The sequence below is a fragment of the Nicotiana tabacum genome, chromosome 7 (genome assembly GCF_000715075.1).
Source record: "Nicotiana tabacum cultivar K326 chromosome 7, ASM71507v2, whole genome shotgun sequence".
Classification (NCBI taxonomy): domain Eukaryota; kingdom Viridiplantae; phylum Streptophyta; class Magnoliopsida; order Solanales; family Solanaceae; genus Nicotiana; species Nicotiana tabacum.
This window is the reverse complement of record NC_134086.1, coordinates 106,795,861-106,819,706: the sequence shown is the minus strand read 5'-3', so window position 1 is coordinate 106,819,706 and position 23,846 is coordinate 106,795,861. Positions and strand designations below refer to the sequence as shown.

Below are 23,846 nucleotides of genomic sequence, written 5' to 3'. Positions count from 1 at the left end.
TTTATATGAACATTATATGCTTATTTACTTTCCTTACTTGTAATTATGTTGTACATTCCTTATTTGATGCATTTTTCTTTACCGTTTGAGCTGTGACTCCCTAATTGAAGGCAATTTGAGTTTTAATTGATTCTAATAGGTTTTCTTTCTATAATTATAATCAGTCTATATGTGTTATCTTATTTTTCACTTATTTGAAGACTATATATACTCTACCCTCTCTTTAGCATAGAGGGGGGAATCATTTTCTGAACTCTCTCTTACACAAAAGAAGTAATTCAGTACTCTCTGTTTGTTTCACACAATCTCTCTCCCCTTGTGACTACTGGCTGCTCAACTAGCTTGAAACTCAGGCTGAGTTTCAGGCTGCTTCATTGTTCCATTGTTCTCTATATTGCTGCTCACTTCACTACTATCGCTGCACACTCTTTATATTGTTGCTCACTTCACCACTATGCATATTATAACTCACTACTGTCCTGCAATACTTTGCCTTCAACTGGTATGTCTCCTATTTTATTTACAGCTTCAAAGCAATATGTTTTCTATGGATATTGCACTTCCTTTTGTTTCTCGTATGTTTCTACTTATGCTTTTGTTGTTCTTGCTGCAATTAGCATGCTTCTATGTTGATTAGCATGACTATCCTAATCTGGCATGCCCATTACTCCCCTTATATGTCTCATGCATGTCTTTCCTTATCCTCTAACCCCAGTGTAGTTATCAGCATGAAGTTCTAACCTCTTTGGTTGAAACTTGCCTGATTGTTTAAGTGCTGAAGTGCTTCTCTTTGATGTTTGTGTAACTGTGTTCTCACTCATGAATTACTTGTCCCCTTCTCCTCTGCCCCTGCTTGTGCTTACCTGACATTGTATCTTCTGTTTCAAACTGCTTTTCAATTCAGTCTTTTGAAATTTCATCACTATCTCACTACTCTTAGAAGTTTAGGGTCAGCCACCTTAGTGTAAGCATTGCTTTGGGTACCTTGAGTACCCACTAAACTTTGATGCACAAGGCTGGTAATTCCACACTTGCACTTGTCTTATTAATTTGTTTTGGGAGCTTGGTATTGGCCAAGGGTCCCAATGGGCCTTTAGGGATCTTTGCCGCACCCAAACCTTGGTAAAGGTTGTGAAACTCAAAAGAAGTGAGGATTGGAGACTTGGGCCTGGTTGAAGGCTCCCTATAGAATAACTTCTTATTTTTCTACTCTTCGCTATTGTAATCTGATTACTTCATCTGTAATAACTTGTAATGAATAATTGGGGCTATAGTGGAATTGGGTGGGACTATGCATGCTTGGTTAATGGGTAGAGAACATGTCTATAGGGTTTTACTTACTTATTTGTGCAATAGATATCCTGCATAGGACATGCATCTCACACGATTAGAAATCTTGTTTCTTGCTCTTTTACTTTTAGCTCGTTATTATACTCACTTAGTCATCACGATTAATTAACAACCTGTTATACAAATTGCTACTGCATTTAGGGACCATGTTTTAGGAGCTTTATGTGCATAAGACATCATGTTACTTAGGATCTTCGTTTGAGTTGCAATTGCTGAACGCCTCACTAATTTGTCTAATTTAACAACATAAGTCTGATGAACTATGCCTCCTCTCCTTAAAACTGGATTAATATGCATGCTCACCTTTCAAGTAGGCAATACATACGACGCCTAGGCAAGCTTTAGTCCTAATAAAATTGATTGATTTTGTTTTGTGAGTTTTCAGACTACTCCGTCTCTTTCTTAAACTACTGAACTCCATTCCTTGTTTGCCTCGCTGAGGATTACTCTGATTTCTTTTAAAACTCCAGTCCCATTTTGACATACTCTCGGAATCAGGCATATGTTTTATCATGTCTTCTACTGGGTTGTTTGCTTGTCCAGAATCGTGCTATTTTACTACATCATTACTATATTTTGAAAGTGTTTCAATATGTCTTTTACTAATTCCTAAACTATTATATACCTACTGCCAATTTTTAGTTATACTTCTGAAAATTTTGATCAAACTTTTGGATTTCTGCCAAAACCTACCTTTAATATTCCTGCTTTTAACTCTCATTTCTTTATACCTTAAATGTGATTGAGACGTGCTAATTATATGTCTATCCGAGGAGGGACATTTGAGCCTCTTACATGCCTTTATGTGATCCATTACATGAAGTCTTATTTGTTTTGTATGTCGCCTAGTATTTTGACCTTCAAACCTAAAGGTTCAACCTAGTCCATACCTTATAGGAATAATGGTCCTAAATACCCTCTAGGACTTATAGGATGGGACGGGTAATAGCACACAATAAGCACTCGCGACCAATCCACATGTTTTTAACCTTTACGGGGCGGGAAGGGTAGAATATGGAGATGATGACGGTGCGCTAATATCTCGTGCGAGAATGATTGCTGGGTATTGCACCAAACTGATTCATATTATATTTAAACCTAGGACCCCTTTTCTCCTTCTTTAGTCATTGATGTTTTCTTAAATTATTGTTTCTTCAATAAGATTTCTGCTTTTAAAATCACTTGTGTCTTTCTTCTTTCAAAATTTTTCAACTTGTTATGTGCAAACTTTGCTTGTTTAGTCCTACTCTTCTTAAAGTCATAATTAAGCACGGTCGGGAACCACACTAGTGGATCTTAGGGGTGCCTAATACCTTCCCCTCGAGATAATCTCAAGCTCTTACCCGAACTCTAGTTTATCTTTCAAAATCCTCTTTTTTTTTAAGTGTCCTAATGCATTATAATCATTAGGTGGCGACTCTTCAAATTCCATATTCCGATTCCTCGAAAGGGGAATAAGAGTTATTTTGTCCATAATGTCGTAAACCCGATTTTGCCTTCTTTTAGGAGGGAAAAAGGGGGCGTTGATAAATGTCTCCTCACCTCTTGATCATACTGTCAAGCTAAAAGCACAAGAGGGCAATCCCCTACCAGATCCCACATACTATAGAAAGCTAGTGGGAAAGCTCAACTTTCTCACCAATGCTAGGCTGGATATAGCCTATAGTGTGCAGCTCTTAATCCATTTTATGCAAACTCCAAGGGACACTCATTTGATTGCAGCATTTCATCTCCTTAGGTATCTCAAAAAGGATCCTAGCTTGGGTGTATTCTTCTCCAACAGTCCTGACTGTTCACTCAAGGCCTATTGTGACTCAGACTGGGTAGCTTGCCTAGACTCTATGAGATCTGTCACAAGCTATCTGGTTCTATTGGGTAACAGTCCTATTAGTTAGAAGTCTAAGAAGCAAGAGACTGTTTCCTTGTTCTCAGCTGAAGCAGAGCACATATCCCTCAGGAAAGTAGTTGGGGAGTTGGTGTGGTTGAGCAGGCTATTTGCAGAGCTTATTGTTGCCCAATCAAGTCCCATTCAGGTGTTTTGTGATAGCCAATCTGCCATACATATTACCCATAATCCACTATTTCACTAAAAGACCAAGCACATTGAAGTCGATTTCCTTTTTGTGAGGAACAAGTTACAAGAAGGTCTCATCTTTCTTCATCATGTGAGTACTCACAATCAGTTGGCTGACATTCTCACCAAAGCCCTCACAGGGGTCAAACATTCAGTTGTTCTAGGCAAGTTGGATGTGCAGGCCTCACCTCCAACTTGAGGGGGGTATTGAGTATAGTTATTATTCATACATTCATTATTGTATTGTATACTTAGCATACTTAGGTAGAGGGGGAAAGGGAGGTACATGGGGCAAGGGAGCCTATAGGTTGAGAATCGGGTCATGGACATAGGTTCACTAACGAGTAAGTCCATAGAGTTGGCGAAAATCCTTCAGAAGAGGAAGATTAATATAGCGTGTGTCCAGGAGACTAGGTGGGTCGGATCGAGGGCGAAAAACGTGGATGGTATAAGTTGTGGTACTCTGGAGTCCTGAGGGGTAAGAATGGAGTGGGTATCCTGGTAGATAGCCATCTTAGAGAGTCGGTGGTAGAGGTCAGGCGGGTGAATGATAGACTAATGACTATTAAGTTGGTGGTGGGTGAGGGTACTTTAAATGCCGTTAGCGCGTACGCGCCGCAAGCAGGCTTGGATGAGGAGATTAAAAGGCGTTTTTGGGAGGGTTGGATCGTTTGTAGTATTCCGCCTTCCGAGAGGTTATTCATAGGAGGAGGTTTCAATGGTCATATTGGATCATTTGCAGGTGGGTACACTGAGGTGCATGGCGGCTTTGGTTTCGGGGAGCGGAACGGAGGGGGCATTTTGCTGTCAGACTTTGCCAAGGCATTCGATCTAGTGATTGCGAACTCAAGTTTTACGAAGCGGGAGGAGCATTTGGTTACTTACCAAAGTTTGGTGGCGAAGACTCGGATTGACTATCTCCTCCTCAGGAGATGCGATAAAAGGTTGTGCGAGGACTGCAAGGTTATCCCGGGTGAGACCCTCGCAACACAGCATAGGCTTTTGGTGATGGACATTTGTATTATGATAAGGAGTAAGATTTGGTCAGTACGAGGACACCCGAGGATTAGGTGGTGCGCCTTAACTCAGGATAAAGCTAAGGAGTTGGAAGGAAGGTTATTGGCAATGGGAGCTTGGAGAAGTAGTGGGGACGCAAATACTATGTGGTCGATGATGGCGGGCTGTATAAGGAAGGCGGCGAGAGAGGTGTTAGGGATATCTACGAGCCGCACTGGTGGTCACAAAGGAGACTGGTGGTGGAATGCAGTTGTCCAAGGTAAAGGGGAAGCAAAGAAGGCGGCTTACCTACGGTTAGTAGGGAGCACTGGCGAGGAGGAGAAGAGAGCGAACAGTGAGAGGTATAAGGTAGCTAGGAAGAAGGTGAAGATGGCAGTAACAAGAGTCTAAGACGACAGCTTTTGCTCGTCTGTATGAGGAACTAAGGAACAAAGGCGAGGAGAAGAAGTTATTCCGACTCGCTAAGGTGATAGAGGACAGCTTGGGATCTGGACCAAGTGAGGTGCATAAAAGATGATGATGGCAAAGTTTTGATGGGAGATGACCAGATTAAGAGGAGGTGGTAAACCTACTTTCATAAACTTCTAAGTAAAGAAGGGGATCAGGATATTGTACTAGGGGAATTGAGGAATGCCAACAGTCCCCATGAATTAAGTAATTGTAGGGACATTGAGATAGATGAGGTCATGGAGGCAATGCATAAGTTGAGAAGGGGCAGAGCTACCGGGCCCGACGAAATTACGGTTGAACTTTGGAGGTATGTGGGTAGAGCAGGCTTGGAATGGCTTACTGGATTGTTTAATGTTATATTCAAGACTAATAGGATACCTGAAGAGTGGAGGTGGAGTACAATGGTTCCGTTGTATAAGAAGAAAGGTGATGTCCAGAGCTGTAACAACTATAGAGGTATCAAATTATTGAGTCATACCATGAAAGTTTGGGAGAGAGTGGTAGAAATGAGAGTGCAAATGACAGTGTCTATTTCAGACAACCAGTTCGGGTTCATGCCGGGGCGATCTACCATAGAAGTTATCTACCTTATTAGGAGGATGGTGGAACAATACAGGGATAGGAAGAAGGATCTCCACATGGTGTTTATTGATCTGGAGAAAGTGTACGACAGGGTTCCTAGGGAGGTCTTATAGAGCTGCTTAGAGGATAAAGGGGTCCCGGTTGACTACATTATGGTGATTAAAGACATGTATGCTGGAGTTAAGACTTGGGTTAGGACAGTAGGAGGTGACTCTGAGCATTTTCTAGTTGTTACGAGGTTGCACCAAGGGTCTGCGCTCAGCTCATTCCTATTTGCCCTGGTGATGGATGCACTAACTCATCATATTCAAGGGGAGGTGTCATGGTGCATGCTATTTGCTGATGACATTATTCTAATTGACGAGACATGAGGCGGCTTCAACGAGAGGCTAGAGGTTTGGAGACATACTCTTGAGTCTAAAGGTTTCAAGTTAAGTAGGACGAAGACGGAATACCTCGAGTGCAAATTTGGGGTTGAGCCGACGGAAGTGGGAGTGGAAGTGAGGCTTGACTCTCAAGTCATTCCCAAGAGGGGTAGTTTCAAGTACCTTGGATCGATTATTCAGGGGATCGGGGAGATCGACGAGGATGTTACACACCGTATAGGGGTAGGGTTTATGAAGTGGAGGTTAGCGTCGAGAGTCCTATATGACAAAAAAGTGCCACCGTTACTAAAAGGTAAGTTTTATAGAGCAGTGGTTAGGCCTGCCATGTTGTATGGGACTGAGTGTTGGCCGGTTAAGAACTTACACATACAGAAGATGAAAGTAGTAGAGATAAGGATGTTGAGGTGGATGTGCGGGCATACAAGGATGGATAAGATTAGGAATGAAGATATTCTAGAGAAGGTGGGCGTGGCCCCCATGGAGGACAAGATGCGGGAAGCAAGACTCAGATGGTTCGGGCACATTCAGAGGAGGAGCACTGACGCATCGGTGAGGAGGTGTGAGCGACGGGCTGTGGTGGGCACGAGGAGAGGTAGAGGGCGACCTAAGAAGTATTGGGGAGAGGCGATCAGACAGGACATGGCGCGACTTAGGATTACTGAGGACATGGCTCTTGAAAGGGAATTGTGGAGGTCGAGCATTAAGGTTGTAGGTCAGGGGAAAGTTGTGAATATTTCTACAACACAATAGAGTGAGACTAGCCAGTTAGGAGTTAGTCTGAGGATGCTATTGGTCGTCTATTGATGCAGGGCTTTATCTGTTGGTTTTTACGATATCATCCATCTATTTCGTATTTCGTATTCCGTATTTCGTATATCTTATATTGTTGTTATTCTATTATGAGTCTATTGATGGTACTAATATATCGTCTCTTGTTGCTTTCTTGAGCCGAGGGTCTCTTGGAAACAGCCTCTCTGCCCCTCGGGGTAGGGGTAAGGTCTGCGTACATATTACCCTCCCCAGACTTCACTTGTGGGATTATACTGGGTCGTTGTTGTTGTTGTTGTATACTTAGCATACTTAGCTTACACTTAATTAGCTTAGTTAGTAATTAGCTTGGTCAAGTAGTCAACATGTATATATACACTTGTACAACTAATGAAATGAATTGAGGGTTCTCATTTTACAGAAAACACTTTCGTTTATGTGTTTCTCTCTATCCCTCTCTCCTGTTCTCTTTTCTCAGAACCTTCCAGAAGACTCCATGGCAGCTATGTAGATATGAGCTTGCATTTGTAGATTGTTACGTGGCAAGTGCAAGTTTCATTTTTCTCTTATTTACTTTAAGAGGAAAAAATCTGTAATAAGAAAAATTAGGTAATTTCATTTTCCTTAATCTTTAAGGGTTGAAAAGTAATAATTTTCTGTGATTTTTTTTAAAAAATTAACGAAACTACCCTTAATCGTCCAAGTCTTCACTCTTCAATATAATAAAAAGGTCGCTCTTTATCTTTTCCAATTCAAAATACTGTCTTAAAATGCCTTTTACTTAGTAAGTACGCATACAAGTCCTTAATATAACTAAATTCATCAATGGAATAAATTAGAAAATAAATAAATATGTCTTTTTGAAAAAAGAAAAAAAATACGCGACAAAAGTTGATAAAAACAATTTCTTTTATGAAATGATAAATAAATATCTGAGTGATATGCACTTATTCGACCGGGGTCACGTGCGTCACCAACTTTTCTTTGTTTTCGCTACGCTTTACCCAACTCATTGTTTCTTTCCTCAGTTATTACCGCCACGTTTCAAGACAAAAAAGACCCACGTTCGCTTTTACAAAACCCTCTCTATCTTACTTCTTTTCTTTCTTTTTTCCCAGTCAACTTGGTAAATGGAGATGCCTGTAGGTTGAATCTAGTACAGTTTTAACCTCCATTCAAGTCTATGTTGCGTTTTTAGAAGGGGTGTGAATGGGAGAGGCAACTCTTGGATTGTACATTGTCATCTCATTCTTTCATTGTTTATAAATTTAGAGGTTTCATTTTTCATGCAAAAATTCTGAAATTCTCCCATTTTCTTTACATTATTTTTTTAAAATAAAATATAAGTGTCGCCCTACTACTGAAACACTAGAGTTTGAGGTAGAATACACCACTAGCCTTATTACTGAAACACTAGAGTTTGAGTAGAATACACCCCTATGTATAATCCGTTCTATTTTGGAAGAAAATAATCCTACATCTCGGTATTAGAAGAGCATTGTAAATTCAGCAGGCTGGGATTTAATTTTATTCTTGCTATGCATTTCTGTTTCACTTTTACTTTACAAAATTTTCTGGTTTAGAACACAGAGCCGTCGCTAAAGCTTTAACATACAACGTTCGTCATGTATTTTAACTTTACCATGTTCTGCTCTGAGTGTGTTCAGTTAACCACTTAGGAAATTAAATAATCAAAATTCCGATTTCAACGTAGCGCAGCTCATCTCCTATTATCGGAAAGATGAATCAGTTATTGGCAAGATCGGTGCTGAGGCGGTTGGTTAATTCTGGCAGTAACTGTAACCGTTGTATGTCGTCCTTGTCATCGCCGTTGTCTTTGCCGTCCGCGGCGGTAGTAGTTTGTATGGAAGTTCATAAGCCGATTAGTGAGTCAGTTTTGATGATGAGTGGCAGGCGGCTGAGATTTTCCGGTCAGTGGTGGAGGATGATGAGCTCCACTAGTGAACCGCCAACGAAGAAGTCAACGTCGTCGTCCACTGCGGTGAGGAAGGAGGATGAGAAGAACGAGAAAACGAGTGGTGCTGCTGTGGAGAAGATGGAAAGAAAAAACGATGAAGTTGTTATTTCCAGCTATTGGGGCGTCTCGAGACCAAAGATTACTAGAGAAGATGGCTCTGTCTGGCCTTGGAATTGCTTCATGGTATGTGATGATCACAAGTGTACGACTTGTTACTTCTACATATTTCTTCAATCAATTAATTTTCAACCACATAGTAATAGGTAAAGTTGACCGAGTCCTACTTTCAGTTACTGGTTTATATCTTTGTGATACATTAATTACTAGTTGATGACTACTTGATTTTGCAAATTCGGAGTTTGATATTAGTGTTTAAAGTTGTTGATTAAAAAAAAACTATCCTTAGTTTCCGGTTAGAAATATAAAGTAACTACATGTTCTTATAACGTCCATAATTTGAGGTTTCCGGATATAGAGTACATATGTTTGAAATGACCAACTTCCTCACTCTGTTGACTAAATTTTTTTAATTCTAATCAGTTCCAAATGATGAACCTGCTTAAGATTTTTCATTTATGAGAAGCTTTAGCTCATTTTTCTTCAGAGTCCAGTCAATAAAAAGAATGTTCTTAGTCAATTTGATGATTAAACAATTAATTTAAAAAACAAACGAACGAAAAAATAGTTAAAATAGTTTTGAGTTCGTTGGTTTAGATTATTACCCATTGTTTAGTCCAAGTTGATTCAGTCCATCTTGGCCGGGGCGAACTTTGGGCTGGTTGGATTATGACTCGTTATTGACTCATGCCCTTTAACTTTTCTACATTTAACTCAAACCACCTATTTGACACTCCTATATATGAGGAAATTTTATCTCCCATTTTATTGAGTTTAAGGTTCAAGCCAAATGCACCTCTGTTGCAAGGTTAGACTCTATTAAATTAAAGAAGGGCGCAAAACACAACGAAGCAGCGTCTCTCAAATTTGAAGTAACATTTACACGATTGAACTAGTATACCGTATAATGAATCCCTTTCACTTTCACTCTTGGATAATGGGATTCGTTCTTTTGCTATAATTTTTATCAGTATTTATCTCAAGGCTCAAAACAATTATTGAATTGCCTTGCTGATCAGCTTTCTACCTTTCTTTAACATGCAGAAGGAAATGATTTCCCGGAATAGGTGGTTAAACTTTTCGTAATTTTGTCTTGCTAGGTTTTGTCATCAATATAATCTCTGTTTTAGCATCTCCTACTTTCTCACTCTCTGAGGGTAGGTGGAGTAAAATTTCAATATATTATGGAGTGATGTTTCAGTAGTACATCACTGATGTATAGAAGAGTTGTAGTTGTTTCATTCTTCTTTTGTCTACTCTGATTTTTCAGTATATTATGTAGAAATTTTGTAAATGTTTTATTGGGACTTTCTTGTGATCTTTTCCTTTGTCCCTGGGACAAGATGCTATGTAAAGCATTAAGTTAGAAATTGTCATGTTTTAGTGCTCTAAAGCAAAAGGAAATCTTGTCTTTCATTAAGCTATACGTATCTAATTCTCCATTTTGTTTGTAGCCATGGGAGACATATCAAGCTGACTTGTCCATTGATCTAAGCAAGCACCATGTACCCAAGGCATTCCTTGATAAGGTTGCTTATTGGACAGTGAAACTTCTCAGGATTCCGACAGATTTATTTTTTAAGGTTTGCTTTCCACTCAAATTTGTAAGGAATCTGTTATCCAATCAAATGCTACATGACTACTTTTTACTACTACTTTGGAAACAAAGCTTCCTTGTAACTTCTCGATCTCGATTTTACCTGGAAGTTCTTAAAAAGAGCTTGTACTAGCATCTTTTAACATAAATAGAAATGCTAAATGGAGTCCAATTCACTTGAGCTTTGGGTTGTTATTTACGTAACTGGAGTTGTCAAAATGTGTCATTTTGGAAAATGATATGTGATCCAAACTTTAAAATGGAGCATCTATTCCGGGCATATACTGATTCAGTCTGTTGATCGCCATCACCATCAGTTTGTGCAACCGACCATTCACATGTCATGTGAAATGTCTGGTGATGAATTTATGTACATGTGGCCAATTGCTCCGATGGCACACTGAGCAGGGATGTCACAGAGATGACCTCTTTACTTCATCCTTCTACAGTTGGATTACATATTTTTGCAAAAGGAAACACGTGACAAAATCACAACACTTGGTATTTGATGGACTATCTAAGAGCACATTTCTTTTAAAAAAAAAAAAAGAGGAAAAATAAATACTTTTCTGTTCTGGACACCACATCTATTCTTGACACCATTGATAATCTCTGACCTGTATTGCAGAAAAAATATGGTTGCCGTGCAATGATGTTGGAAACAGTGGCTGGTGTGCCCGGAATGGTAGGAGGTATGCTGTTACATCTGAGGTCGTTGCGCAAGTTTGAGCAAAGTGGTGGTTGGATAAAAGCATTACTAGAAGAAGCCGAGAATGAGAGGATGCATCTGATGACTATGGTGGAGCTAGTGCAACCCAAATGGTATGAGAGGCTTCTAGTTCTTGCGGTGCAGGGAGTCTTTTTCAATTTTTACTTCGTGCTTTACGTGCTGTCCCCCAAGCTTGCACATAGAATTGTTGGGTATCTGGAAGAGGAGGCTATACACTCGTATACTTTATATCTGAATGATATTGATCGTGGTGAAATTGAAAATATTCGTGCTCCTGCCATTGCAATTGACTACTGGAGACTGCCTAAGGATGCAACTCTAAAGCATGTTATTACTGTCATTCGCACTGATGAAGCTCATCATAGAGATGTTAACCATTTTGCATCTGTAAGTGTCTATCTTCAGTTTGGTGGTGTATGGAGTCGATACTCATTTTCTCAGATTCCTGTAGTAAATATATAAACTTTATTCCTACTTGTTACATGTCATACTGCATTGTCCTTTGTCAGTGATGTCTTTTGTCTAGTTGCCCTGCTGATAGTAATTCATTCTGTTTCTTAGATCAAACTTAAACATCACTGAGACTTTACACGTTTGTAGCTGGTAATTTTATCTCCAGTTGGCATTGTGTGCAAAAATTATTTTGCAGCTGATTTAGGTGTTGCTCTTGCTTTGCAGGATATCCATTATCAAGGAAAGAAATTGCAGGAAGCAGCTGCTCCTATAGGTTACCATTAAATCTACATACTATTCTGTCTTGCGTGGTTGTTCTGCTTTCCATGTTTTGTTGTAGATGATGGGTCCATTCTGAAGATTGGTAATGAAATCTCTAGACAGTAGCAGATGTAATGTATGGATTAAACTGATGTTCTGTTCCTGCATAGTGGTATGATAAAATTGTGGTATTGCTCTTCGAAGAGACGCGAGATGTTTGTATTTAACTGAAAAAACTGGGGAAAGTATGAAAGACACTGATACCACTGAAAAAATTTTGTTAAAAATGAACCTTTTCGATTGAACTCATGCTTGGAAAACTTTTATCTCCAGAATTCATAGGGAAAGGAGAGGAGGAATCAAGAATTTTACGCATAACACACGAAGTTCTACTAAGCCAAGAGAGTCCTATTGAAATAAGCTAGAGATAGAACTAAAAAGGAAGTAAAATTTATCGTCTGATCATCGAGGGAAATCTTGGTTGGTGGATATGCATTTGAAAGGATGCCTGTGTTGAGTTTTCACATGACTTCAGGAGGTTTTTCTCACTCCAATTTGTATTAGCCAAATCTTTCAGGACCAGAATTTGGAGTCACAAATTAATGTACATAGATTCTTTTACTAGTGTTTCACAACAATATTCATCCAAGAGCCATCAGTTTCCACCCAAAGATGGATGAATTAACATAAAAAGAATGTCACTCTGACTGAAAAATAGGTCATTCAGGTAACTTGCGTGTATTAGCTATATGGTCCAGTGTGTATCTTAAACCATACCTTTCAACTGCCCATTTTGCTTCTCTAAATCCATGACCATATGCCTCAGAATAGCTTTTCTCTATTCCATCTCTCAAAAACTCTTTCAAATTTCTCAAAAACTGAGCTGTTTCTCTTGTACCATTCATAAAGTCATCACCAGTAAAAGATTGCCATTCTAGCCACTTGTGAGCAATAACTTCGCAAATACCTTCTGCGATGTTTAGGGCCAGCCCTCTATAGCCTATTAAATATCAGAGGAAAATTGAAAAAAGTAGATTCATGAGGTATGTGTTTATTTTCCCTTATTTTTGGTTGAAATTAGGCAAAAACAACTAGAGATCATAGTAAAAAGCTGGAAACCACCTTGAATCTGCATCCAGGCGTGCATCATTTCATGAGCCAAAGTTGCTCCCAAAGCCAACCTGTTTAGTGTTTACAATGACCATTGATGCATACCATAAAATAAAAGTAGGGGATTCATTACACATCCTCTTGTTTACTAACTATACTAGGATATGTTTACTCAAAATAGCATTTTAACTACATCGTTGGACAACATACCTCGAAGGGGAGTCTTGGAGCAACGGTAAAGTTGTCTCCATGTGACCTATAAGTCACAGGTTCGAGCCGCGGAATCAGCCACTGATGCAAACATCAGGGTGGGCTGCCTATAACACACCCTCTTGGGGTGCGGCTACTCCCCAGACTCTGCGTAAATGCAGGATGCTTCGTGCACCGGCTGCCCCCATTGGACAGCATACCTAATTGCAGTTAATAAGAATCTGAATAATTCAAAACTGAAATTGCTTATCTGCTTATCCTAATTAGATGAAGAGCATGAGATATATTTCCTCTTTACTCTCCTTGAAGTTACTAGGTGAAAATTGCTTGGAGTTCAATACTGAATCCATCAGAAGACCATTTATGTGAAAGTATAGAAGTTTGGAAGAAGATTACTTTGGAAAGCCATATAAAAGCAGCATTGCTTTCACTTTGCGGCCTGGAACCAGGTGCTCTACTTCTTTCACCACTCCAATATTTTCACCCTTTTGTATTGACCTTGACACCTAGCATGAATGAATTGAATGCAAAATGAGAGAGTACATCACTTCGTACCAAAGATAGCAAGGTTTATCCACCTCATTGCATACTTTACTGAACTTTACTCGTTATAACAGAAAACATCGACTCATCAAACAGAAGTCTATAATAGAAACAGATGTACTAACATAAGTTACGGCGTCCAATTTAGATTTCTCATAAACCGTCAAGCCAAGTGAGCTCTGTGAAAAAAACCAAATACTATTACTACTAGAAAATATGATGGAAGTAATAGAATTCCTCTTGCTAATGTAAACACCTGCTCTGCCTACCTTGCCATCGTTTCCGATCATCTCTTTTTGATCAACTAAAAGAATTGGAATGTAATATCTAACTTTCATGTTTAATCCTTTGAAAAATCTGTGCACTTCATCAAGAAGGGGCTTACAGTCTTCAGGATCCAGCACTGCTGTGTTACGACAGTCAGGGCAAAGTTTTCGACCATCATTCAGAGTGATATACTTCATATCTCCAATCTACAAATAGGTGAGTAAGTTCTCAGTTAACATGTCATAAAGTTGACCAATTGTTAGTACATATTTAGCTTGAGATTTATCATCATTGAACGTTAAGCCAGTGTTGCAGCTAGAAAGGTTATTCTATATACAGAGGCGGATTCAAGATTTGAAGTTTATGGGTTCCTACCGTAATCTTAGATTAATATGCAATAATATTTGGATTCACAATTAAATATTTACAGATATTTAGTTGATTTCTTTATATAAATATAAGGTCTACGTCAAAGTTATTGGGTACCCTATGTCAAATTTACTGGGTTCCGGGAACTCATATTCAATGCTCTAAGTCTGTCATTGTCTGTATGTTAGCTACTCAGGAATCATCGTGCAATTGCTAGTGATTGATTTATTAAAAAGATTACTTAGCATTTCGTTTTTAATAATTCTCAAACTAATCGAGAGGTTAGTATTCATCCAGTTTCTGAAACATGCTAAGGGCTATAGTGAAAAAATTACTAGTATTAATTATTAACCGAATCCCTGTCTGTGGATCGTCACACTCCAATATATATATGCATTATATGATGGGATTAAACTAGGGGTGGCAAATGGGCGGGTTGGGCTGAATTTGGGCGGGTCAAGATGGGTTAGGTCAATAAATGGGTCATTGCCCAACCCAGCCCATAACCCAACCCGCGCCAACTTGACCCATGTTTTAGAATCATGTTCATCTTACATAAAAAAAATCTTTTACCTTAAAATGTGTAAGTCGGAAAAAAAAATTGTGGGGGGGGGTTGGGTAATGCAGAAAAACAAAAAAAAAACAAAAACAAAAAAATAAAAAAAAGTAATGTTTTTTTTTAAATACAAAAAAAGGGGGTGGGGGGTGGGGAGGGTGCAGGAAAAAAAATTGAAAATTGAAAATACAAAAAAAATGTAAAAAAAAAAATTTTAGGGGAGGGGGTGGGTACAGAAAAAAAAACAGAAAATTGAAAATACAAAAAAAAAAGTAAAAAAATTTTTTTAGGGGAGGGGGAGGGGGGTTGGTGGTGCAGAAAAAAAAATACAAAACGAAAATACAAAAAAAAAAAAAAAAATTCTTTTTGAGTGGAGGGGAGTTTTGCGGGAGGGAGGCAGGGTGGATGGATGGTGCAGAAAAACAAAAGAATATAAAATTAAAAATACAAAAAAAAAAAAGTAAAATTGGGGCAACTAAATAAATTTCTTTATAAGTTGGGTTGAGATACCTTTTGTTTTAGGTGAGTTTCATGGGTTGTATTTGGGTTGCTTAATGGGTCAAAATGGGCTATAAAATATAATGGGTTAACTTGGGCTCAACCCAAATTGACTCATGAGCTAAAATGTTTGTAACCCAACCCATTAATCTCTGGGCGGGTTGGATAGGTTTGGACTCAAATTGCCACCCATAGATTAAACTAGGGTTGCGCACGGATCGGATCGGATCAGATTTAGCACATTTCGGATTTGAATTTCGGATTTCGGATTCTAAAAAATGCAATCTAAATCCGATCCGAATTATATCGGATTGGATCGGATCGGATTTCGGATCGTATTATTATGCCTCAAAGTTAAACTAATATGTATATTTTCTTTGTAAAAGAGGCAATACATTAAGAAAAATTCATGTTTATGCAATTATGAGAGTGTTAGGGTGCCAATATAGCTAAATCTAGCAATTGTAAAGGTAATAACTTGGAGGTTGATGTAAAGGAAGTACTGACTATCCGAAATTAAAGTGTAGTATTTATATATGCCCTAATAATTTCGAATTTCGGATCGGATCACATTAAAATATACCAATCTGAATCCGATCCGAAATTTTAATAAACACAATCCGAAATCCAAAATCCGAAATTGAATGGATCGTTTCCGATTTCGGATATCCAATCCGAATGAACAACCCTAGATTAAACTATGAAAGGTTAAGAAAGCAGGATTGTGCAATATAGATTCAATGAGGAACATCTTCTGTTTAATAATATAGAAGGGCGATTGAAAACCTTAAATCTAGAACAGGTACAGCACTGAGGAGTTCCATCAGATGTATGTTTTTTACAGAAAACCTGGCCCCAGTAGGTACACCTTAGCCACACCGAGCAAATCTGTTAAACATAGTAGAAGCATCAGGTAACACATTCCGATACTTTGAGGAAAGGGAAGGATATTTGAGAAAAGAGAATACAAACTTGTTCTTCACAAACATCACAAACAAGAATATTGCATCGCTTGCTACTCTTTCTCCACCAAGAATTGCCCCTACAAAAACATGCCAATTTGATTAGATGGTATGCAAAATACAAACACTTGAATTGTGGTATACTTACTTTGATGTATGGACAAAGGGATTTAACTCCTTGAAAAGTTTCCACCATTTCAGTTCTCTGCCTCCAGTACTAGTACTGTAATAATGTAAACCTTTAGTAAGCAAATATCTAAACTAAAACATAATGAGCTTGCAACAAAGGGGAGGTAAATAGGACAATTACATAAATGTGACATAAGGAAATGGTAGATGGAAATATTCATTTCCCATACAACGGTTAAATCTGAAGGCAGAGGCGGATGCAGTCAGAGGCGTATCCAGGATTTCACGAGAATGGGTGCACCCAGGGCGAAGCTATGTACGGCGAACTGACCATCGTTCGCCGAAAAATTATACTATGTATAGGGTAAACTATTACTTGTTTTTTTAAAAAAATAGACTTTGAACACCCTTGCATAGCTCACTGGAAAAGGATGTTAAACATTTGAACACCATTATTGAATTTCTGGCTTCATGAACGTTATTGTTTTTCAACCCAACTTCATAAATCAAAGAAAAAAGATAAAGAAACAAAAGAAGAAGTGAGATTGATAAAGAAACTGAAAAAATATGTGACTTTTGATGGTAGAAAAGTTGGTATTTTGCTGATTTGCAGAAGACTTAGAGCGCCAGAGAGTGTTGTGTGGAGAGGTATTTTTAATTTAGGGATTTTGAAAGTATAACTGAAAGACTAAGAAGCAGTTATGTAGTAATAAAGAGAGGAAAAGAAAAAAAGAACGTGTGTGCTAAAGAGCATGGGAAACTTTAAAGTGCAGGCCCAGGAGCATGGGTATGTAGCCAATTTATTAATTAAAAAGTGAAATAATGGATAATTTTAAAAAGGGTATTGCGGGGATTCGAACCACCTACCCGGTGGATGGAAGGTGCACTTCTCTACCAGTGCATTACAATGTTCACTTGAGTATGGATTCACCCATACAAATTCAAGTAATTTTGTGCTGAAATTTACTGGTGCTATACAAGGTTTAGGGAAAGGAGGATGGGTTCACGTGAACCACCCCCTCCCATGTAAATCCGCCCCTGGATGCAGTGTGGTAGTTACAACAACAACAACAATGACCCAGTATAATCCCACAAGTGGGGTCTGGGGAGGGTAATATGTACGCAGACCTTACCCCTACTCCGAAGGGTAGAGAGGCTGTTTCCAGGAGACCCTCGGCTCAAAAAAAAATAACATGAGACGATATATTAGTATCATAAAATGCATAATAAAATAACAGATTTATAAGAGATATGAAATACATAATACGAAATACGAAATAGATGGCTGGTATAGTAAAAACTAGCAGGTAAAGCCCTGCATCAATAGACGACCAATGGCATTCTTAGTCTAACTTCTAACTGGCTAGTCTCACTCTATTGTGCTGTAGAAATATTCACAACTTTCCCCTAACCTACAACCTTAATGCTCGACCTCCATAATTCCCTATCAAGGGTCATGTCCTCAGTAATCCTAAGTCGCGCCATGTCCTGTCTAATCACCTCTCCCCAATACTTCTTAGGTCGCTCTCTACCTCTCCGCGTGCCCACTACAGCCAGTTGCTCACACCTCCTCACCGGTGCATCAGTGCTCCTCCTCTGAATGTGCCCGAACCATCTGAGTCTTACTTCCCGCATCTTGTCCTCCATGGGGGCCACGCCCACCTTCTCTCGAATATATTCATTCCTAATCTTATCCATCCTTGTATGCCCGCACATCCACCTCAACATCCTCATCTCTGCTACTTTCATCTTCTGGATGTGTGAGTTCTTTACCGGCCAACATTCAGTTCCATATAACATGGCAGGCCTAACCACTGCTCTATAAAACTTACCTTTTAGTAACGGTGGAACTTTCTTGTCACACAAGACTCCTGACGCTAACCTCCACTTCATCCACCCCACCCCTATACGGTGTGTGACATCCTCGTCAATCTCCCCGATCCCCTGAATAACCGATCCAAGGTACTTGAAACTACCCCTCTTGGGAATGACTTGAGAGTCAAACCTCACTTCAACTCCCGCTTTCGTCTGCTCAACCCTAAATTTGCACTCGAGGTATTCCGTCTTCGTCCTGCTCAACTTAAAACCTTTAGACTCAAGAGCATGTCTCCAAATCTCTAGTCTCTCGTTGACGTCGCCTCGTATCTCGTCAATTAGAATAATGTCATCAGCAAATAGCATACACCATGGCACCTCCCCTTGAATATGATGAGTCAGTGCATCCATCACAGGGCAAATAGGAATGGGCTGAGCGCAGACCCTTGGTGCAACCTCGTAATAACTGGAAAGTGTTTAGAGTCGCCTCCTACTGTCCTAACCCGAGTCTTAGCTCCAGCATACATGTCTTTAATCACCCTAATATAGTCAACCGGGACCCCTTTATCCTCTAAGCATCTCCATAAGACCTCTCTAGGAACCCTATCGTACGTTTTCTCCAGATCAATAAACACCATGTGGAGATCCTTCTTCCTATCCATGTATTGTTCCACCATCCTCTTAATAAGGTGGATAGCTTCTGTGGTAGATCGCCCCGGCATGAACCCGAACTGGTTGTCTGAAATAGACACCGTCTTTCGCACTCTCATTTCTACCACTCTCTCCCAAACTTTCATGGTATGACTAAGTAATTTGATGCCCTTATAGTTGTTACAGCTCTGGACATCACCTTTGTTCTTATACAACGGAACCATTGTACTCCACCTCCACTCTTCAGGCATCCTATTAGACTTGAATATAACACTAAACAATCCAATAAGCCATTCCAAGCTTGCTCTACCCACACACCTCTACAGTTCAACCAGAATTTCGTCTGGCCCGTTAGCTCTGCCCCTTCTCATCTTACGCATTGCCTCCATGACTTCATCGATCTCAATGTCCCTACAATTACTTAATTCATGGTGATTGTCGGCATTCCTCAATTCCCCAAGTACAATATCCTGATCCCCTTCTTCACTTAGAAGTTTATGAAAGTAGGTCTGTCACCTCCTCTTAATCTGGTCATCTCCATCAAAACTTTGCCGTCATCATCTTTTATGCACCTCACTTGGTCCAGATCTCGAGTTGTCCTCTCTCTCGCCTTAGCGAGTCGGAATAACTTCTTCTCCCCACCTTTGTTCCTTAGTTCCCCATACAGACGAGCAAAAGCTGTCGTCTTAGCCTCCGTCACTGCCATCTTCGTGGTAGTTATGGGTTTAAAAATTCATAACTTTCGAAGCCGAGTAGAAATTGAACCCATAACTTTCGACGCTGAGTAGAAATTTATGTTTCAAAATTCATTAAAATGCAAAAATAATAGATTTGTATCCATGACTTTAATAATATAATGGATTCAATGTTAAAAATCTTAAAAGTTGGACCCATAGAGTTTAAATCCTGGATCCGCCTCTGTCTGAAGGGGAGCCTTGGCGTAACTGGTAAAGTTGCTGCCATGTAACCAGGAGGTCACGGGTTTGAGCCGTGAAAATAGCCTCTTGCACCCTTGCGGTCCGGTCCTTTCCCCGGACCCGCGCATAGCGCAAGCTTAGTGTACCGGGCGGCCATATAAAGGTTAAATCTAACTAAAATGAAGGAATGGATACTGTAAGAACCAGGGAATGAGAGGTTGATACCACAGGCCATATTTACCTCAAGTCTGTAGAAGATAATGTGCTTTCTTCCAACGCTTGTGCAAGTTCTTCTACTTCATCAATCTGAGGTAACTCCATATCTGAAAAAGTAACCAAATATATGTATAAGAGACCACTTGCATAAAGAAACACCTTTTCAGCAATTATAGCTCTGGCAAAACAACCAAACAAAGCTCCAAAATCGTGAAATTTATATGGAATTGAACTAAACATATCAACTTCTTACTAGGACAAAATTTAGCTTTAAAAAGCAAGACGAAAAGGCTACATCAGACAAGTGAGACTTGCTCAGTTGGTAAAAGTACCTCCACCCACGACTGTTAGGTCTTGGATTCGAGTCGCGCTAGAGGGTAAGTGTGGAAACACTGTACATCCTAGGGATTTAAGAAAAAGGCTACATCATTAATGGCCCTTACCACTCGTGTATATTTCTTTTCCCTTTGATTCTTGAAGCGAGAGTTCAACAGCACGAACCACATCATCATTCTCATCTTCTGATAACTGGCCGTGCATTCAAATTTCCAATAGATTTAACCGATAAATTGATAATAATGATGATGATAATAATAATAATGAAAGACAGAAGTAAGAAACACAAAACCTCATAAGAAGGACCTTCATCCAAGAATCTATTAGCTGACATTTTTCAAGGTTAAAAATCCTGTGAGTTTAATGTAATATAACAGCACTGCTGCAAATCATGAAATGTTTTAATAAGAAATATCCATGGTGAAGAAAACGAAATAAAACAACAAATATTCTGCAAGTAGCCCTCAAAGAACTTGCAACTCAATTGAAGTGGTAGTTTCGTCTTGTCATCAGAAATAATATAATATAACAATTAATTAATCATTTCCGATCGAAGACTTTGACCATGTCGTACTCAAGTCTTCATGAAAGTTATAAACAAAGTGTGCTTCATGCTACTAGCAGTTAAGCTTCTAATCACTTTACCCTTTTCATATTTCTGATTCTTTTTTCTCATTAAAAGAGAATAGAAAAAGTTACAAGTACCTTTTTAAAATCTTAAGGAGAAGTAACGAAAGAAATTAAACACAAGCATGCATGCATGAGACGGAAGGGGTATTCAAACCAAATGAAAACACACCAAATCGAAAAGTCAAACCAACCAATTAAAAACCCGATTAAGTGGTTTTATTTTGGTTTGGTAATGAATAAAAAAATTAGAATTTTTAAATATAGAATATACTTTAAAAAAATTATATAATTTATATATACTTTTAAGACTTTATATAGAATTTTCTTTAAAAAATGTCTAGAAATATTTGGGATCTTCTCGTGGGATGTAATATCTAATAGAATTATGAATTTCATTCAATTTTATTTACCTTAAATAATAGGTTGTATCACTTTCTTATCAAATATTATCGTAATACGTCAATCATCTCTTTGCTCTTCCATATTCATATGTCAAGATTTCTTATATCTTTTTCGAATTTGAAATGGTATCTCGATAATCTAAAATTAAATAGAACATATCATTATTTCATATTAATTTTATATTTAATTATTAAATTCGATTAACCTTGAAAGAGTACATCAATGAAAAATTATTGTTAGATGATTAAGAAAATAATTATCCTGTGTAACTAAAAAAATTCTCCCATAAGAATATTTAATAGATTATATTTTTGTCATTTTTCCATTTTTACATATATTCACTTGTCAAAAATTTATCAATAACTTTAATAAAGTAAGATTGAAATGATATTCACGTAACAAAAAATACTCGAAAACCCCGATAAAACCGAACAAATCCAAATCAGTGGCGGACCCAGGATTTTGTGCAAGCGGGTTCAATCTTAGAAGTACATAACTTTAGTCGTAAAATAGTGGTTGTCAAGTGGGTTCAAATAAAATATTTATACAAAATTTATGCAGCTTTAATCATAATTTATATATATACACACAGTATTATTTTTTTATGAAGAGGGTTCAGCTGAACTCGCTTGCTACCATGTGCGTTCGCCATTGATCCAAACTGATATAGTTGGTTTGGTTTGATTTTGATAAAAACCTAATCAACCTGGTACATGCACACCATATGATGAGACAAAACTTACAAGTGTCTTTTGTGCATGTAAGAGTTTATTCTATAGTAATTTTTTTAACCTTTACTACCTTACTCGTGTACCATTTGTGAAAATCTCCCTTGTTTGCAAAATTCTTAATTGGTATAACTCTCCTTATTACTTATATTTGAGGTTATTTTATTAGTTATTTTATTACTCCATACGGACATTATGCAACCTTGGTGATATAAGGAAACAAAAAAGCTCTTATTTTCTCTCCATCTGATCTACGGCCAGTGGCGGAGCCAGAATTTTCATTAACAGATATCAAAATATATAAAAGTAAATATATCAAGAAATTAATGAGAGTCAATACAAAATAAATATCATTAAATTCATTTTTTTACTTACTTACACGGTGTATTTTTTCCACATAGGGTGTCATTTGACACATTTCCTATAAGGGCAAGAAATGCCAGTAAGAAGAATAATTGGAATCCGACAAATAATCCAAGTTTCTCCGAATTGCCAAAAGTCAATGTGATCGTGAAGTATCTAACGGAGATATCATCAAATTTCCAGAAAGTAAAGGGGACGTCAGGATTAAAAATAAAGTGTCTTTGAAAAAAGCAAGGTAACAGCCAAAAAAAGAAAATCGGTTTTTGGTTGACTGACTTGACTCTTACGAAAAGATACAAATTCTAAAGAAAGGAGAAAAAAGGGCAATTAGAAGTTAGAGAGACAAGGACATTATCTCGGAAAGGCAAAAAGTCACTCTCACTAATGAAAACAAAAACTAAATGAAGATATATGTGTTTGTTACGGAAGTTATTTTCCCCGAAAAATGTGTTTTCCGTAAAAAAAAATTATTTCTTGTATTTAATTGGGTAAGTGTAAAATATTTTTCGGAAAAGAATATATATTAAAATAACATTAACAAATTAGAGTGTTATTTGATGAAATTTTTGAGTACTAAAAGATTAATAATAATGTCTAAGCTTTGTCAGGTATCGCGAAGTTAAAGCTTAAGATTTTTATTGGCACGACCCCAAACCACCCCGGTCGTGATGACGCCTATCATAGTACTAGGCAAGTCAAACCAACATTTACCATATCGAATTCTTTTCAGTAAATCATTTTTTTTCTAAAACCGATTAAGTCTCAAATCTTTCATATGTAATATAAAAATAACAGAAATACGCGGAAAAACAATACAAAATATACTAACACAGCCCGAATCTGGTATTACTAGTCATGAGCCTCTAAGTACAACCCAACACAGTCTAAATAATACATAGGTCTGAAAATACAAAGTACTAAGATAGGAAGGAGGAAGGCAGGGCTGCGGACGTCGTGCAGCTACCTTGCGGTCTCCGGATAAGACTCTGAGAGTGATGGACGCTCTCACTCTGATGCTCGGGTACCTAGATCTACACACAAGGTGCAGGGAATAACGTGAGTACGCCAACTCAGTAAGTAACTAAAGTAAATAAAGTCTGAGTGCAGTGACGAGCATTTAAAATCATATAAGAAATCTCAACCTAGTGTCAGTTAGAAATCTTTTGAAAACATTTATTCAACATTTTTCAACAGAGACTTAGTAATAAAGAAGAGTGAAAACAGAGAAAATGTCATAAACAGGCCCCTCGAGCAAGGTATCACTCATAAGTATAGCCTCTCGGGCAAGCCTCTCAGTCACTCGTGACTCACCTCTCGTTAATCAGTACTCACACCCAACACTCCGGCTCAATAGATATCTCATAATAGTAATAGTAACCGC

The 23,846-nt window shown here is 38.3% G+C and overlaps 2 protein-coding genes across 2 annotated transcripts; one reads left to right on the top strand and one right to left on the bottom strand.

Annotated features, from left to right (window-relative positions):
- Positions 1–7,679: 7,679 nt before the first annotated feature.
- On the top strand, positions 7,680–11,966 carry LOC107763286 (ubiquinol oxidase, mitochondrial-like). Its single transcript, XM_016581763.2, has 4 exons — positions 7,680–8,788; positions 10,177–10,305; positions 10,948–11,436; positions 11,728–11,966. The coding sequence occupies exons 1-4, from the start codon at positions 8,369–8,371 to the stop codon at positions 11,785–11,787; spliced, it is 1,098 nt and encodes a 365-aa protein (XP_016437249.2). The 5' UTR covers positions 7,680–8,368; the 3' UTR covers positions 11,788–11,966.
- Positions 11,967–12,321: 355 nt separating this feature from the next.
- On the bottom strand, positions 12,322–20,933 carry LOC107763285 (protein DA1-like). The gene is made up of 11 exons (XM_016581760.2): positions 20,635–20,933; positions 20,450–20,534; positions 20,032–20,113; positions 16,427–16,501; positions 16,289–16,358; positions 16,103–16,204; positions 13,896–14,099; positions 13,752–13,805; positions 13,480–13,589; positions 12,886–12,944; positions 12,322–12,763 (listed from the first exon to the last, which is right to left on the bottom strand). Exons 1-11 carry the CDS (start codon positions 20,674–20,676, stop codon positions 12,483–12,485), a joined length of 1,164 nt encoding a protein of 387 aa, XP_016437246.1. The 5' UTR covers positions 20,677–20,933; the 3' UTR covers positions 12,322–12,482.
- Positions 20,934–23,846: the final 2,913 nt, after the last annotated feature.